General features: G+C 44.4%; 1 protein-coding gene across 1 annotated transcript; it reads left to right on the top strand.

Moving 5' to 3' along the window:
- The first annotated feature begins 1,734 nt into the window (after window positions 1–1,734).
- On the top strand, window positions 1,735–11,384 carry LOC118089260 (retinol dehydrogenase 10-like). Its single transcript, XM_035123762.3, has 5 exons — window positions 1,735–2,226; window positions 6,034–6,132; window positions 6,663–6,808; window positions 8,887–9,018; window positions 11,017–11,384. Exons 1-5 carry the CDS (start codon window positions 1,771–1,773, stop codon window positions 11,093–11,095), a joined length of 912 nt encoding a protein of 303 aa, XP_034979653.1. The 5' UTR covers window positions 1,735–1,770; the 3' UTR covers window positions 11,096–11,384.
- Window positions 11,385–12,431: the final 1,047 nt, after the last annotated feature.

Below are 12,431 nucleotides of genomic sequence, written 5' to 3'. Positions count from 1 at the left end.
GTCCAGAGTGGCTGGGGCAACCCAGTAAGATGTGTGGGGCATAAATAGTAAAAATATCATTATTTAATGGACATCCCTATTTTCATCGAGATGGAGATAGAGATGGAGAATTGTTTTTATAATTATTATTGCTTATTTAGTATACTGTGTCATGCTTGATTGCTACAGTGAAGTATAAATAGGCAACACAATATTATTATACTTTTGTTCCACAGTTAGAGGGTGTAGGATGTCTTGCAACAGTCAGTGTCACCTTCTGGACTGGTTGTAAGAAATATGGTAGATCCTGAAAGGTTGAAGTCTGCCAACTAGTCTATAAAGCTCAGCAAGTCATGCTTTTGCATGTAGAAGGTCCCAGGTCCAGTCAAAAACATCTCCAGTTCAAGAATCAAGTAGCATGCAGTAGAAAATGCCTGTCTGGTCTTCCAGGGTCACTTCCAGAGCAGAGGGCGATACTGGACTCAGAGGGGACCAACAGTCTTTGATATAACACAGTTTCCAACACCCAAGGATCACACAGGGCAGTTTACAGTTTAGGCTGTATACATGCTATGCTTTTAAAGCACGTTCAAAGTATATTCCACCCCCCAAAAAATAATAATTCTGAGCTATAGCTTTTTAAGGGTTGCTGTGAGGAGTAAACTTCAGTGCCCCGAATTCTTTGAAGCAAATAACATGTTTCAAATGTGATTTAAAGGCAAAAGCTTTAGAGGAAATTCTGCCATGCCTTTGCACTGAACTTTTGTGCCTTTGCACAACTTTTGTGTCTGCGTTTTCACTTTTTGAAATATGGCAGCCCCATTCAGAATGGGGCAGTGACTCTCAGCTTCCTTCTCCTTTGTTGCCCTTGTAGAACTTGGCAGGAAGGAAGATGGGAACGAAAGTAGAATTAGTTGGCTGTGCCTCACATTGGCTGTTGCTCCACCTACTATTGGGCTACTGCTTTACACCTGTCAGTCCCAAAGGACAACAGCAGCAGCAACTGAATGATCCGATCATACACAATGGAATAACTAGACAAAGTTGTCCCCTTCCAGTGGAGACTGAGTTGCAAACAATGACTCATTGTTGTTGTTGTTTTGTTCTTATAGGAGTCTTTAGTTTCTTCTTCTTCTTCTTCCTCCTCCTCCTCCTCCTCCTCTTCTTCTTGTTTAGTCATTTAGTCAGATCTGACGCTTCGTGACCCCATGGACCAGAGCACGCCAGGCACTCCTGTCTTCCACTGCCTCCCGCAGTTTGGTCAGACTCATGTTCGTAGCTTCAAGAACACTGTCCAACCATCTCGTCCTCTGTCATCCCCTTCTCCTTGTGCCCTCCATCTTTCTCAACATCAGGGTCATTTCCAGGGAGTCTTCTCTTCTCATGAGGTGGCCAAAGTATTGGAGCCTCAGCTTCAGGATCTGTCCTTCCAGTGAGCACTCAGGGCTGACTTTCTTAAGAATGGATAGGTTTGATCTTCTTGCAGTCCATGGGACTCTCAAGAGTCTCCTCCACTTTAGTTTCTTAATCCATTTCTTTGCCATCACAGCCTACTAGCAGTACTTTCATTACATGCTAGTGTGTACCAGCCTGCTGCTTGGGAAGTACTGACCAAATGCCTTCGTTGTTGTCCAAATTCCACCTTCTTAGTGGTAGTGGTTGCTATAATCTCTTAAATCTTACTTTCCCCATAAATACAGCCTGTCTGGATTGCATTGTCCAAAGGCTTCTCAATGCACTAGCCCTACAGAGCTTCCATTCTTATTACTGTCTCCTCAGAGATCTGAGACAATGTCTGTGCTTGTAGACTTTCTTATACTTACAGCTAAAGTATTTGGCCACATCATCCATGCTCTGTTTCGGTGGGTAAAGAAACCTGCAGAGAAAATAGTCACTAATGAAATCTGCTTGATAACAGGTGCAGCCAGCCCAACTGGCATTGGTAGGTTTTTTGCCCTGGAATTTGCCCGACGAGGAGCAACACTTGTTTTGTGGGATATAGACACCGAAGGCAATGAAAATGCAGCCAGGGAAGTTCGCAAGCTGGGAGCGAAGGCTTACATTTATACTTGCGATGTGAGCCGGAAGGAAGAAGTCTATAGTGTTGCCGAGAATGTGAGAAAGGACGTGGGCAATGTCACAATCTTGGTCAACAATGCTGGCATTGTAGCTGGAAAGCCCATCTTACAGTGTCCTGACGAACTGCTGGAAAGAACCATGAGGACTAACTGCCATGCTCACTTTTGGGTAAGTGTGTATCCTATAAAACGGGAATGAGGCTCCCGAGTGAAAGGAAGGCTGAATTGTGAACCTGCAGCATTTAACAGTCAATATAGCCCAACTGAGGAGATGCAACCACTTGGAGTGCAAAACATCCATGCAGAGATTGCCACTTTTTGCACCTTTGAAGATGCATATAGAAGCAGTTTAGCAATTATTTCACCGGGGCAATATTCCTCCCAATCCATCTGTATCCATGGCACTGGCCAATTAGACCATAGATGCAACCATAGCTGTCAACTTTCCCCCCTTTTTAAGGGAAATTGCCTTATTCTATATAGGATTCCTTGTGAGAAAAGGGAAAAGTTGACAGCTTTGAATGCAACTGTGACAATGGTGATAGATGTTCATAGATTATTGGCATGCCTTTCTAATATGTTTGATTAATGGTGGCTGGGAATGGCAGTGTTAGTACATTAGAATGCAGATTAATAATAATAATAATAATAATAATAATAATTTATTATTTCTACCCAACCCATCTGGCTGGGTTTCCCCAGCCACTCTGGGCGGCTTTCAACAAAACATTAAAAACAGAATAAAACTTCAAACATTAAAAACTTCCCTAAACAGGACTGCCTTCAGAGGTCTTCTAAAAGTTGGATAGTTGTTTATATCCTTGTCATCTGATGGGAGGGCGTTCCACAGGACGGGCGCCACTACAGAGAAGGCCCTCTGCCTGGTTCCCTCTAACCTCACTTCTTGCAGTGAGGGAACTGCCAGTGTAATAATATTCTTGTTTTCATCTTTAGTTTAAGCAATTTTGCTCTCTTCCTTACTTTGTGATCAGTGTATCTTGGTATATGCTGCTCAGCAAATGATGACGTATAAGTGGCTCAAAATACATTATAAAAAAATTCCTTCAGTAGCACCTTAAAGACACCTTAAAGCTACTGAAGGAATTTTTTTATTTTGCTTTGACTCAGACCAACACGGCTACCTACCTGTAACTCAAAATACATTAGTTATATTAAATGTTATATGTTTCAAGTATGACATTTCCGATATTTCTATCAAAATATTCAGTGTAGCATATGATAACACCGATGAATAGAAGTATACAACTGACTAAAAATATTATAAATGAAATTAAACATTGGCCTTAGAAGAAAGCTTTAAAATCTATAATAATACTTTAACCCTGCAGAAGGCCGACGCCTTCTTTACAGATAGCACTATGAAAAATCCCATGGAAGCACTTCCACTAGTGCAACAGGGATCCCCACCATCCTGATGTCCCCCACAAATTGGCTTTTATGGGGTAGAGCAGGCATCCCCAAACTTCGGCCCTCCAGATGTTTTGGACTACAATTCCCATCATTCCCGACCACTGGTCCTGTTAGCTAGGGATCATGGGTGTTGTAGGCCAAAACATCTGGAGGGCCGCAGTTTGGGGATGCTTGGTAGAGTCAGGAGAACCCCCAGAACAGCACATGTGAGGCGTTGCGGGGATCATTCCCTCTGGAAAGCTGAAATGTTTGTGCTGGTGGAATGAACACCATAGTGCTATGTTGGATGCTTCTCAAACTTTCTGATAAGATAAGATATCTTTATTGTCATTGTCCTCTTGCGGGAACAACGAAAATTACTCGGCTGCTGCATCCACTCAGATAAAGCATTCCGCATAATCCAAAATTACAAAACCTAATTAAAAACAGTAAATATAATACAAATAACAAGTAAAATAAGATGACTTCAAAGTCCAGGCTTTCCATTTAAGGCCAAAATCGCTCTAGAGAAGAAGCTGTTCCTGAGACGGCTCGTTCTTGCCTGCATATTTCTATATCGCCGTCCTGATGGCAGGAGCTGAAAGAAATTGTGACCAAGGTGTGTTGGATCTCTTGATATGTCTAGGGCTTTTCTATGGCACCTGGTGGTATAGATTTGTTCTAAGGTGGAGAATGAGCAGCCAATAATGCTCTCTGCTTTTTTAATAATTCTACACAGCCCTGCTCTGTCCTGAGAAGTACAGCTTCCGTACCACACACATAAACCATACGTGAGCACGCTCTGTATGGCACAGTGATAGAAGGCAAGCAGCAGCTTTTGTGGAAGATGGTTTTTCCTTAAAATTCTAAAAAAATACAGTCTCTGCTGCGCCTTCTTCACAAGCCCCCTTGTATTTGCTTGATCTTTGCTTGGCGAGCTCAATGCTGTATTCATACGGCACATAAAGGGTCATATGATATGACCAAGGAGTTATGCAAAGGGCTATATTTTGTAATTATTCAATCAAGTTCGCCCAGCTCACTTACACAGCGTGGATGGGTAGCTTTGCAGCAGCTAATTCTGGAAAGCAGCTTATCAAGTCCTTCAGGTCTTGCGGAACATGGCCTGGCTCTCATTAATCCTACTTTTCAGAGCCTGAAAAGATAGAGAGACAATCAAATGGAGGGCAATTTTAAGAGGATTGCAATGAAAACTAATCTCGTTACACTTTTTTATCCTTGTCACATGTGCTATTAAGACTCAAAATTCCGAAGGAACTTTAAATAGGTATTAATAGGGGAAAAGTGGGAAATACATGGATGAAAGCAAAGTTGTGGTCGGTGTCTCCTCTTTCTAGGTGAACAATTAGTCAGAACATCATTGGAAAACAGGCAGAGACCTCCGGACACTCCAAGCCAGAGTGTTTGCATCTTGACTGCATTAAGCTTGGGTTTGTTCAACTCCACCCACTTGAAAATAACAATAACAATAACAATTTATTATTTATACCCCGCTGATCTGGCTGGGTTTCCCCAGCCCATACCTGCCAAGTTCCTGTCGGAGAAATAAGGGATCGGACCGGAAGTAGCAGACCGGAAGTAGCGCTGTCGCCATTTTGGAACTGGGCGGAGCATGCTCAGAAGCGACTTTTGATGCTGCTCTGCCCAGTTCCAAAATGGCCACCGGCCAGAGGTCGCACTGCAGCCATTTTGGAACTGGGCAAAGCAACATCAGAAGTCGCTTCTGAGCATGCTCCGCCCAGTTCCAAAATGGCCGCCGCACCAGAATAAACCGGGGAAAAACAAAAAAATCCGTTTTTTCAGCTGGGAACAGCTGGGAAAATGGGGGTTTCCCGGGGAATACGGGAGACTTGGCAGCTATGCCCCAGCCACTCTGGGCGGCTCCCAACAGAATATTAAAAACATGATAAAATATAAAACATCCTGCCCTGTGGAACACCCACCCATCAGATGTCAATTGCAATAAACTTTTAGAAGACATCTGAAGGCAGCCCTGTTTAGGGAAGTTTTTAATGTTTGATGTTTTATCATGTTTTTAATATTCTGTTGGGAGCCGCCCAGAGTGGCTGGGGAAACCCAGCTAGATGGGCGGGGTATAACTAATAAATTATTATTATTACTATTACTAATAGCCACCAATAATTTTACCTACATTGTATCCTGTAACAGTAAAGAACTAAACAGATTTCTGTTTATAGAAAGAAAATGGAGCTACTTTGGTCTCTATTTCTAAAATAAAAAATAATAATACGGATGAAATATATGTAGCTTTAAAAATATTGTTAGTATTGATAAGTGTCAAGCTTGGAAGAAGTCAAAATTAAGAAATATTACCCTTTTGTAGACAATGGTATATTTAATAGGACAGTTGTAGAGTGTATGTGTGTGTTTGCATATTTATAATAAACAGATTTGTTCTTATATTCTGCTGGTACCTTTGCAAAGCAGGCCTTCAAACATTACATCTGCTGCTTACTAGCTGCAAATCTGAATACACAAAAAGGAAGCACGGGTATAATCAAAACTCTCTTATCCCTTTTTGCAGACAGTCAAGGCTTTCCTTCCACAAATGATGAAGAGAGATCATGGCCACATTGTGACAGTCGCAGGATCATTTGGACTTTTTGCAACAGGTTGTCTGGAGGTTGGTAAGCGACACATCGATAGAAGTTCACAAATGCTAAATGGCCTCGTTGCCATTTGCATGCATGCATTTATGTCTATAATCCATCGGTTCCTAAGGCCAAGCATCACTAATGATGTAGGGCATCCCTCTCATTGCAGGGTCTTACTAAAACAGTGGTAGAGCCCTAAGAGAGCCAGTGTGGTGTAGTGGTTAAGAGCGGTAGACTCGTAATCTGGGGAACCGGGTTCGCGTCTCCGCTCCTCCACATGCAGCTGCTGGGTGACCTTGGGCTAGTCACACTTCTTTGAAGTCTCTCAGCCCCACCCACCTCACAGAGTGTTTGTTGTGGGAGAGGAAGGAAAAGGAGAATGTTAGCCGCTTTGAGACTCCTTCGGGTAGTGATAAAGCGGGATATCAAATCCAAACTCCTCCTCCTCCTCCTCCTCCTCCTCCTCCTCCTCCTCCTCCTCCTCCTCTTCTTTCTTCTTCTTCTTCTTCTTCAAGTTAAGCATGTACTGTGAATGAGAAAATGTTGCTTGTTTCCTCAGGGCTACTGCGCTAGCAAGTTTGCTGTGATTGGATTCCATGAAGCTCTTAGCCATGAGCTGAAAGCCAAGAGAGTCAGTGGTGTGAAGACTACCCTCGTTTGCCCATTTTTCACGGACACTGGCATGTTTAGTGGCTGTAGAATCAGGTAACGCTGTGCTCAGACTCAATTTTGATCTTTTGTTTGTTCACTTTTTATGACTACTTTTGCTATGTTTATAGGTTTTTAATTTTTATATATGTTGCAAGCCACCTTGGCAATGGTTTTGACCTTGGAAAGGTGCGCGTCCAAATAAAATACCGTAATTGGTTGGTTGGTTGACACTCACACAGATTCCTACTCAAAACACACACACACACCAGCTTGATCCCTGGCACAATGAGTGCACCTACTCTTAGTAAAACGTAGCTGAACAACAGAACATTCTGCCCCTCTCCTCTCCCCCCCCCCCAGTGCACTTAATCTGTTTTTGGAGACGGCATGAGCCACACACCAGGGGGGGGGACAAAGAAGTTGGAAGCCCTCGCACCAATGGGATGCTTAGTTAAAGGCCACCCATTCATTTCAACAGCACCACATTGAAAGGTTCAGAATGGATTCAGAGCCACTCATTTCTCAATGAGCAGTAGAGGGAAATGTAGACTTGCTGTAAGCTTCCATTCTTGGACATTCCAGTCTTTAACCTACGTAAAATACCACCTCTGGTAAACAAGCAGGGCATCACCAGGACATGATGCCTACATGGGAGGGGCTTCTTCTCTCCCCAGGCCAGAACTCTGGCATGAAGTGAGGTGAACTCTACCCTAGACCGAAATTCCCTAGCACAAAATTCTCCTCCTATCGTCAACGTTTGACATTTAGTAGTATATGTTTATCTATAACAGGAGTGGCAAACAGTAGGCCTGGGGTGTGTGTGAATGCAGTCTTCCAGGTGTGTGTGTTCACCTCTGGCTTTTGTGTGACTGGAATATAGCCTACCACACAAAGAGTCACCTCCATTGCACAACCCACCTTTGTCCCTGGTCTCTGCCCAGGGGCGTAGCTAGCTGCTCCGGTACCCGGAGCGGTAGGGGCGGGGTGGGGGCACCTCATGGGGAGGGGTGGCGATCTGCGCACAGGGGCGCCTCACAAGGAGAGTGCCATGGCGATATGCGCATGGGGGCGGTGTGGCATGCTGTCCACGGAGTCCGCCTGGCAGATGCAAGCCCCACACTGCCGTTTCGGGCAGCATGGGACCCTGAGCCACCGCGTTACTCCTAGAAGAGACACATGGCTCGGGCGCACTGCAGGCCAGGCCCCGCAGTAAGTGCTGACCCCCGCGGTGTGCCATTATGTCACCTCCAAGGATGACACCCGGGGTGCGCCGCATCCTCCACCCACCTCTTCTTACACCTGTCTGCCCAATATTTTTGGCATGATACCCGAGAAGATGCATCCCTTGATTTTAAAAAAGCTCCCCCACCCATGTTCTATAACTACATAGCTGGAGAAGAGTGATTGCCACCTTCCCACGCTTTAATAATATTCAGTGTGGTGCCTGAGACAGAGAAAGAAGGAATGGAGACAAGTCCACTTGCTTTGAATTGTTCCATGGATTACTGACTCATCCCTTAGCTGCCTAATACTTGCAGGGGAATATATTGTTCACACGAATAATGGCAGGGTTCGCCGAGCCGTAACGATACCTTGAACTCACCTTATATAGAACAGAATCAGCAGATCCATATTTAGACTTTGCTACAGCGACTCCACTCTGGTTCAGTGGTTCATGCATTTCTGCAATTAATAATGTTTTTAGCCAGCCTGAAGTGATTGCTGCAAAGTGTTAACCTGGAACATTGTTAATGGGGACAGTGGCTCACCTGCAAGGATGAAAAATCAAAAGGTTTCTACCTAAGGGTGGGCCCCATGGCTTGGTTTCCAAGAGCAAGCTAGATTCTTGAACTACAGATGCCAATGACAGGATGGGACCGTCTACATGCAAAAGCATGTACCGCTGAGCTATATAGACCACCTGGCAGACTTCAGCCTTGCAGGATCTACCTTGCTTTTTACCTAAATCCTGACATCCACAAACTGGACCCTGGACCAAAAGAAACACATCGAGAAAGAATTTTGCACACAGGAATTTGTTTTGAGAAGCAGAACTAAGCAATGCTCACCATCCTTCCATATGAAAGTTGACACTGCTTCCTTTCCCTCAACATACATTTTTCTTTTTTTAGGCAAGAACTGGAAGGCCTACTCTCTCCCTTAAGGCCAGACCATTTTGTGAAATCAGCAGTGCACAGAATACTTCAGAATCAGCACGTGATCTACGTCCCCAGAATGCTGTACCTTGTGGCCATTTTTAAAAAGTAAGTCACTATACTCAGGAACTGGCAGATGCAGGGCCGTCTCGAGCAGGTCGGGCGCCCTGGTACTGAGATCGCTCCGGCGCTGTCTTCGCAGCGCGCAGCGCCCCTCCCTGCCAGCCTGGCGCCGTGCCACTGGGACTGCACCTAGAGCCGGGCCTGGGCAGACTGCTTAATAGGGGTAGGGGTGGAAAAATTAAGAGAGTTTACTGCAGCCAAGGGACGCGGGTGGCACTGTGGGTTAAACCACAGAGCCTAGGGCTTGCTGATCAGAAGGTCAGTGGTTCAAATCCCTGTGACGGGGTGAGCTCCCGTTGCTCAGTCCCAGCTCCTGCCAACCTAGCAGTTCGAAAGCACGTCAAAGTGCAAGTAGATAAATAGGGACCGCTACAGCAGGAAGGTAAACAGCGTTTCCGTGTGCTGCTCTGGTTCGCCAGAAGTGGCTTTGTCATGCTGGCCACATCACCTGGAAGCTGTACGCCAGCTCCCACAGTCAATAACGCGAGATGAGCACCGCAACCCCAGAGTCAGTCACGACTGGACCTAATGGTCAGGGGTCCCTTTACCTTACTGCAGCCAATAAAAGCTAAAGCAGTGTTTAACGAGCAAGGAGTCAGGCCAGACCTCAGTGCCATAGCCCACTTGCCTTGCCCCCATTGACCATCCTGTAGCCAGCATCAGTAACCTATAAAAATGTTACATTAACACAAAGTTACTAATATGTACTGTATATATAAATCAGGTCCCTCTCAGTCTCCTGAGTTCCCACCCAAGGTCCAAACAAACTCTCAGTTCATTCACAAGTCTCCTGAGATCCTGGAAGCAGCAGACATCACATCACCCTAGTCTCACACTTTAGACTTGCTTTTTCTGGACAGGCTCCAGGTGGATGGTCCTTTCTCAGGGCTGCTCACAGATGTGTTCTATTCACCTGCACTCTCCACACCCAGTTCCAGGTGCAGGAGGTTTGTTGAGTTTCCCAGGGGGTCCAAAGGATGGGGAAAGAGCCCCCCCTCCACCCACAACTCTTTCTTCACCCTCTGTCCTCTCCCTTCTTCCCCCAGAGCCAAAATGGAGAGTTTTCATGTGGAGGGGGTGCACACTGAAACATTACTAAGTAAGACACAAGAAAACTCTGGTGGAAAAAGTTTATTGTTGGTAGTAATTCTTTCCATGTTGAAAAATGCCCTAGTTTAGGAAAGTCCCTTTTCACATCTGACTCACTAACCACTCACTTTGGTTTCTATTTATGGATTGGGTGATAACTGGGTAAATCCTTTCCGCTCACTAGAAACGTAGTTCAACACTATATACAGGGTGAGTCCTTTAAAAGAGGCCCCGTGGATACAGAGTACACATGTTCCACAGGGCCTCTTTTAAAAGACTCACCCTGGATTTCATAGCAGCACCCCAAAGGGTTCTATTTTGCAACATTCCAAACATGTTGTGGGAGGGAGGCCAAAGCAGATATAAAGACAAATAGTTGGATACAACACATAAAAAGCTCCACTGGTTCATAAGAACAGAACAACAAAATCCATAGTTGGGCAATACCTTTACTATGCCCAACCAAAATGTCACAAATTCATGGCAGCTTTGAAGGACATAATACGTAACTCAGTGTTCTCATAAACACTGTAGACCTACATGCTAAGCCCTTCTCCCTTCTAGTGGGTCCTGTGGGGACCCTACCACATCATTGCTCTACCTGGTGATGCTATGGCAATAAGCCCCATTGCCAGCTGTGGCAAAGGAGCAACATCCAGTGAGTCATGATAGAGAACCTGTGGCCTGACCAATGTTGGACTTCTAATTTCCAACCACTGGCCATACTACCCGAGGATGATGGGGAGTCAGCCTCCAGCAATATCTGGGGGAGGTTCTGCAACCCTGAAATAAATGCTATGGTCAGAGTGGGAATGAGACTTGTTATTTGTGCTCCCAATATTACAGATATGCTTTTAAACAACGGTGCAATTTTTCCTTCTCTCGCTTCCTCAGTCTCCTTCCTTGGGATGTTCAAGTTCTTATTCAAAAACTCCTGGGACTGGACAAATGTATTCCACGAAAAGCTAAATAAATTGTCACCATTAAGCAGCTGGAAGGTGAAAAGGATGAAAAGTATTGTCCTTTTGCATCACAGCTTCGGTAGCAAGATTCCCGATTCTAAATGCAGGCAAAAAAGGACAGATGAAATCAAAGTTTGGCATTCAAGATTCATTGGAGTATTCTGGTTTTGCACAGGTAATGTACATGCAAGGGCTCTCTTTGTGAGCATTTCTGCCTTTGGCTATCTAACAATTGCTGGGGAATCTCTTTCAAAATTCAACGTTCAGAAAGATCAAATGATACAGCAGGTAGAAACATTTTAAGAGCTGATGGAAAATAAGAGATTTCCCTCCTCCGCAATATTTCACCCATTCTTATTTGGGGGTGTTTCACTTGACTTTCCATTATATTCTGAGGTATACACCAGAATCTATCTTCAGGAAACCGACTTGATAAACCTCATAATCTGAGTTGAATGATGCCAGCCTTGGAGGCAGCCTGTAACTATGGATCTGAAGTATGCATTACCGTGTATTGTATTAATCCCCATGATAACACTTTCGGGTCACCTACTTTCCAGCTGTTCGTTTTATATAGCAGAATGGAAAGGAATAGGGATCCAGCCAACTATTTTAGGAAGCAGAACTTAATGCGGAAGACGGGGATTTCTAACAACAGCTACACATTCCTAGCAAGTCAGGCAGAACTTGTTTGTGGGATGTTATTGCCCTTGCTCAAGAAACTAAGCCTATGTAAATAAAACAGTTATGCATTTTCCACCTTGCTTATCTGTTCTTCCAACTTCCCACAATGCATCTCCCTTCATCTTGTGTTCCAACACAACCAACTCCATTCAAGACATGCAATTGCTCCGATAGCTCAAAAGGCCACATGTAAGGAAAACATTAATAATGGGTGGCATCAGGGATGTTTTGCTGCTCTGTGGGAAGTGTCAGAAAACCAGTTATGTGTATCGAAACTGAAGAGATACAAACTCAGAATATTATTTACAACTCGGCCAGGTTATACACCAACTGTGCAAGAACAGTAAGAGTATTCTTATGTAGTCATTAAGGTTATCTTCTCCCCCACCCACACCTGTACAGAAGAAGTGGATTGTGTGAACAAAGTATATTAAAAGAAAATAGCACACCCAGATTATCTAAACTAATGTGAAAACCCACTTTTGCCATTAAGATTCTGGGGAAATGGCATAAACAACAAAAATAGTATCCAAAATCCATTCTGTAATAGCCTTGAGATGATTCAACCTACCAAATGCTGCTGCCTTCCCTACTCATTTCAGTGAATTTCGTATAGGCCCCATTAAGGCAAAAGGAGATTCAGTAGAATTGGGTATAAGAAGG

The sequence above is a fragment of the Zootoca vivipara genome, chromosome 7, assembly GCF_965207765.1.
Source record: "Zootoca vivipara chromosome 7, rZooViv2.hap1.1, whole genome shotgun sequence".
NCBI lineage: Eukaryota > Metazoa > Chordata > Lepidosauria > Squamata > Lacertidae > Zootoca > Zootoca vivipara.
This window is presented reverse-complemented; position numbering and strand designations above follow the sequence as displayed.